The sequence below is a fragment of the Octopus bimaculoides genome, chromosome 1, assembly GCF_001194135.2.
Source record: "Octopus bimaculoides isolate UCB-OBI-ISO-001 chromosome 1, ASM119413v2, whole genome shotgun sequence".
NCBI classification, from domain to species: domain Eukaryota; kingdom Metazoa; phylum Mollusca; class Cephalopoda; order Octopoda; family Octopodidae; genus Octopus; species Octopus bimaculoides.
Window position 1 is genome coordinate 63,017,658 of NC_068981.1, and position 5,383 is coordinate 63,023,040.

A 5,383-nucleotide genomic window follows, 5' to 3' on the forward strand; every position below is an offset into this window, starting at 1 on the left:
GTGCGTGTGTGTGTGTGTCTGTGTGTGTGTGTGTGTGTGTGTGCACGTGTGTGTGCGCACATGTATGTATGGATGGATGAGCTTGTTTCCTCTCATTCTCTCTCCGAACCCCACCTCCTTCACTGGTGGTACCCTCCATCATAACTGCAATCTCCTCTCCCTGGACAAATGCAACTAGTTTAGCTGACACCCTGTTTAATCTAACACTGAAATATCCATATTTGCAACACCAGTAATGCTTAAATTTGCATTTTTACGATGTCCATAATACTTATACTTACAACGCCACTAACACCCACTCCTACCCCCAGTAGGGACAACAATCCTAACACGCTTGAATTTTTGAATGATGTCAGGTCGGAAGTGAGAACAGGTGAAGCATGCCTAACAAATGAACACGACAACCTCCCTCTTCCTTTCAGGTGCTAAATAACATCTCTCCTCTCCAAGCCTCACCCCGCATTCCTTTCCCAATTTTCAGAGTTGGCACTGTCAATGTAGGCACACTGAAAGGTAGGTCTAGTGAGACAGTAAAAATGCTTGAAAGGAGACGTGACGATGTATGCTGCATACAAGAGGTAAGATGGAGAGGAGCTTCAGCTAGGGTCCTCACAGCAAGGCACATAGGTATAAAATCTTCTGGCAAGGTAACACAGATGGAGTAGGGGGTGTAGGCATACTCCTTGCAGAGAAATGGGTGGATAAGATCATAGAGGTTGTCAGGGTATGTGATAGAGTGCTTAAGCTCAGGCTAGTCCAGCAGAACAGTACAGCTACAATTATCTCTGCCTGCGCCCCACAAGCAGGCCTATCAAATGATCAGAAGGATCATTTTTATGATACCCTCCCACAGGCTACCTCAAAGATAAGTGGCACTGACCTCATCTTTGAGGCTGGAGATTTTAATGGGCATGTTGGACAGCAATCCAGTAACTTCACTGGTATACACAGTGGGGTCATGGTGTTGGTTCCCGAAATGAAGAGGGAACCAGGCTATTGGAGTTCTGTGATGCATGTAACCTTTTAATCTGAAACACTAGCTTCAGAAAGCCAGACAGCCACCTGATAATCTACCAATAAGGTGACTGCTAGCCAGATTGATTTCATCCTCACCAGACAGCGGGACACAGGGTTGCTCTTAAATACAAAGGCCTTCCCGGGTGAAGTATGTACCCACCAGCATAGACTAGTCATTGGTGATTTTAGACTCAAGGCCAGAAGGATGCCAAGAAGCAGACCAATCCAGAAAAGAAAGATTTGGAAGCTAAAGAACCCATCACATGGTCAGAAATTTAAGGAAATCCTCATTAAGAAATTTGATGAGAGGGAGGAGGAGCTACAGACCTTGAACATAGAGGGTAGCTGGAAATTCCTCCTGGACAGCTTACTAGGTGCCACAGACCAAGTCTGTGGATGGTGCAAAGTCCCTTCCAGAGCTAGAGTAACGTGGTGGTCGAATAATATGCTAGACAAAGCCATTAGAGCAAAGAAACAGGCCTCGAAAGCCTGGAAACCCTGGAAGAGTGGAGGTAGCAGGGAACTGTACCAGATAGCCAGGAGGGAGGCTGGGCGACAGGTATACATAGCTAAAGGAGAAGCAGATAAGAAGTACGCCAATTTCCGGCAACGTGAGGACCAATGAACTGAAGTATTTCATATTGCAAGACAATGTGTGAGAGAAAATTGTGATGTCACAAGAGAGAGAAATGTGTTTGCATGGATGATGGTGCACTTGCTTTTAATGATTCTGAAAAGAAAGAGGCTTGGACAAACCACACATACACACACACACACACATACATACAGCTGGACAGTGATATTTGTTAACATTTCATTATCAACAAATCAACCAGTAGCTCTGCACTTGAAGACATAAGGTTTAGTGACAGGGAAAGCATCTGGTTGGTAAATTAATACTTCAATAATAAATATTCATCTAACCCACGCTAGTAAAGGAAAATGGACATAAAACAAATAAACAAACAAAGCTAAGGATTAATCACTTGGGAACTCCACTAAGTGGCCAATTCTTATCTTAAAACTCATATCATTAAAAACCAACATTGCATGCACACATACACACACACACACAGAGTTATGTATAATAAATGACTTACTTGGTGTGAAAGCAAATCTGTATTTACATAGTTCACAGTACTCCTTTTTGCTGTATTTTAACCACTGGACCAGGCTGCAAGTAAAATATATTATTTTTATCCATTCTTATAATACGATAATCTCTAACATCAATGTCAGTATTATTACAATTAGGTATTCTAATGCTCCAACTCATAGTTTGCAGTAGCAGCGTACTTATTTACATGAATACTGGCCAATTAATGGCAGTAAACTCTCTTATGATGACCAGCTAGAAACAGCAACAACAACAACAAAAAAAAACTCAAATCACACCCTACTATCTGAAAAAGACAAGGACACATTGCATAATATAGTTTGCGATATATCATGCCATCAAAGAAAGAAACAATACACATACTGAACACTTCTGATCATACACCTACTCAATCAGAGCTGACCCAGGACTCAACAGCAACAACACAAATGCTAGCCACCCTTTTCACAGCCAAATAATTCTTAACTGAAAACAATTTTATAAGTCACTCAGGTGCTTCCATATTAGGCATCCAAACAGCAGCATACAACATAGAAATGCTATACGTGTTACACTGCTCGAGAGAGGTTTCTGACATAGTGGGGCTAACAATCCCTATTTATACTTATGCATTGCTAACTGTTCTCATTCCAATTTACCTGACATTGTATTCTTCTTAACATTTCTGCATATCTAAATTAACACCAAACAGTTTTGAGCAAAAATATTTTTGTTAGGTTATGTTCCAAATACTCAACATTAACTTAACAACAGAAACTGTATTTTACTAAGTCTTCCACATACACAGGCTTGTCCTTTCAGGTACCAGTGCCACTTAAAAAGCATACGTGCCAGTACTGCATTAATGCACTTGTGTTGGTGCTATATAAACACACCCATGACAGTAACACGTAAGAAGCACCCAGCACACTCTGTTAAATGGTTAGCATTAGGAAGGGCATCAAGCCATAGAAACCATGCTACAACAGACAGTTGGAGTCCAGACATCTCCCTGCTAGCTCACTCCATGTTAAACTGTCCAACCCATGCTAGCATGGAGACCAGATGTAAACCATGATGGACATGAACAGGATTTGAAATCAGAAAGTAAATGGTCATGTAGTCAAGAAGTTCACTTCTCAGCCATATAATTTCAGTCCCACTGCATGGCATCTTAGGCAAGTGTCTTCTGCTAGATCCCCGAGTTGATCAATGCCTTACAAGTGGTGGATGGAAACTGTAAGAGATCCCGTAACATGTACATAAGTACATGCATATTTATATGTGTGTATCTTTGCTTGTGTTTGCCCCACTACCATCACCACTTCACAACTAGTGTTGGTTTGTCTATACTTTCATAACTTTGCAATTCAGCAAAAAGGTACTGATAGACTAATAGGTTGGTTCAATCAACTAAACCTTTCAAGACGATGTCTCAACATGGGTGCAATCCAATGACTGGAACAAGTAAAAGAATAAAAGAATTTAAACTTATCTACGAATTACATAAAGGAAAGAGAAAGAACGAGAATTTGAACTTCAATCCCATATTTTTATTTTAAAAATATCATCCTTCTTTGTCTTGTTTTTGCTGACATGTTATCTCCCAGTTTTCTTATATCTCTAAATTCATCAAAAACTGTATGGAGTTGGGTTGGTTCTATGTTGGACAGTGCTACACAGAATACTCAGGATCACTTACTGAGATGGAAACATAATCTCTGAAGCCCTGAGAAGAGCCAGTCTGTGCAGCCTGCAGGAGATTGTGATGGAAAGAAAAATGCAGCTTGCAGGTTATGCTTTCCGACTGCCAAGACAAGTACCTAAGACAGCTATACCACAGAGGCAAAGAAAGAGATAGAGAGACCCTAAAAGACAAGGTGTGCAACCATCAAAGTAGATCTGAAGCAGCTTATTAGCATCACATGGGAAAACACAGGCAACTATGCTCAAAACTAGGATGATCGGAGACATCTTGCCATCCAATGTACAGGCAAACTGTATGGAAGGAACTAAGACCTTCAGGATTATCAGATTATCAGGATTGTCTTGCCATCTAATGTACAGGCAAACTGTATGGGAGGAACTAAGACAAGTTTCAAAAATCACTGATGTTTAGCAAAGGAAATGTGGATATATCATACCATTTCTTTTCATGCACAATCATCAATTTTAATATCAGCATCAATAAACTATGGAATACTTACCAATCCTGGTGTATGAACTTGATACTTCCTGTACACACACATGGGTGGTAAAGGGGTTTGTCAGGGGTCCCCTCTGACCGACACACTCGGCAAATATCTAAAAAATATAAAAAGAGTCATGTCAATATATAAAGACAAATATTTCAAATGAACATGTTAATGTTAAACTATACTTTACATAGAAACAGTACAAAATTGCATTTGATAATTTAAGCAGGGCCAAGAATTTGTTTCATCCAACATCTGCTTCCAGGTTCACTTCCACTGTGCAGCCCCCTGGACAAGAACCTTCTACCATAATCACAGGTTAAACTGGCTATATACAGTCCAAATACTCTTTTTTTTTTTGTTCAAACTGACCAGGTCCAGAATCTTACACCTACCCAACATTGTCATTCTAAAAATAAACAGTTAATTATTAAAATCTCAAAATTATGTGAATAATTAAGCATTACATTTGATGTAATATTCTAAAAGATAAAGGGTTAATGAATATTTTGTTAGTGGAATAAACCAGGCAGAAACTGTCATATATGTATATGTGACACATGTGCATATATATATATATAACACACAAACATATATAATTCTTTAACAAGGATGTTATTGACAGTGACTTTCGGCCAATTAAAACATTGTCAGACTGCCAGGCTAACGATGGTTTAGTAAACTGAAACTTCAAAGTCAGTATCAATAATACTCGTTTAAGAGTAATAAATTTGTACTGTATAAAAGTATAGAGTAACCCATCAGATTAATTTAAGATTGTTTTTATAACTAAACATAAAAACATTAACACACTTACATGTATATATATATATATGTATACACGATGGGCTTCTTTCAGTTTCCATCTACTAAATCCACTCAAAAGGCTTTGGTCAGCCCAAGGCTCAAGTAGAAGTCGCTCACCCAAGATGCCATGAAGTGGGACTGAACCCGGAACCATGTGGTTGGGAATCAAGCTTCTTACCACACACCCACTCTTGCGCCCATATGTATGTATGTATATATATATATATATATATATATATAAAATCATCATCATTTAACGTCCGCTTTC

General features: G+C 39.2%; 1 protein-coding gene across 1 annotated transcript in view; it reads right to left on the bottom strand.

Annotated features, from left to right (window-relative positions):
* The window catches only part of LOC106874637 (E3 ubiquitin-protein ligase MARCHF6), a 70,450-nt gene that overhangs the window by 44,370 nt on the left and 20,697 nt on the right, over positions 1-5,383 (bottom strand). The window contains exons 2-3 of the mRNA XM_014922432.2: positions 4,321-4,417; positions 2,118-2,191 (exon numbers count right to left, since the gene is read on the bottom strand). Of these exons, the coding sequence (XP_014777918.2) occupies positions 2,118-2,191; positions 4,321-4,417 (171 nt within the window). The remainder of the gene's footprint in view (positions 1-2,117; positions 2,192-4,320; positions 4,418-5,383) is intronic.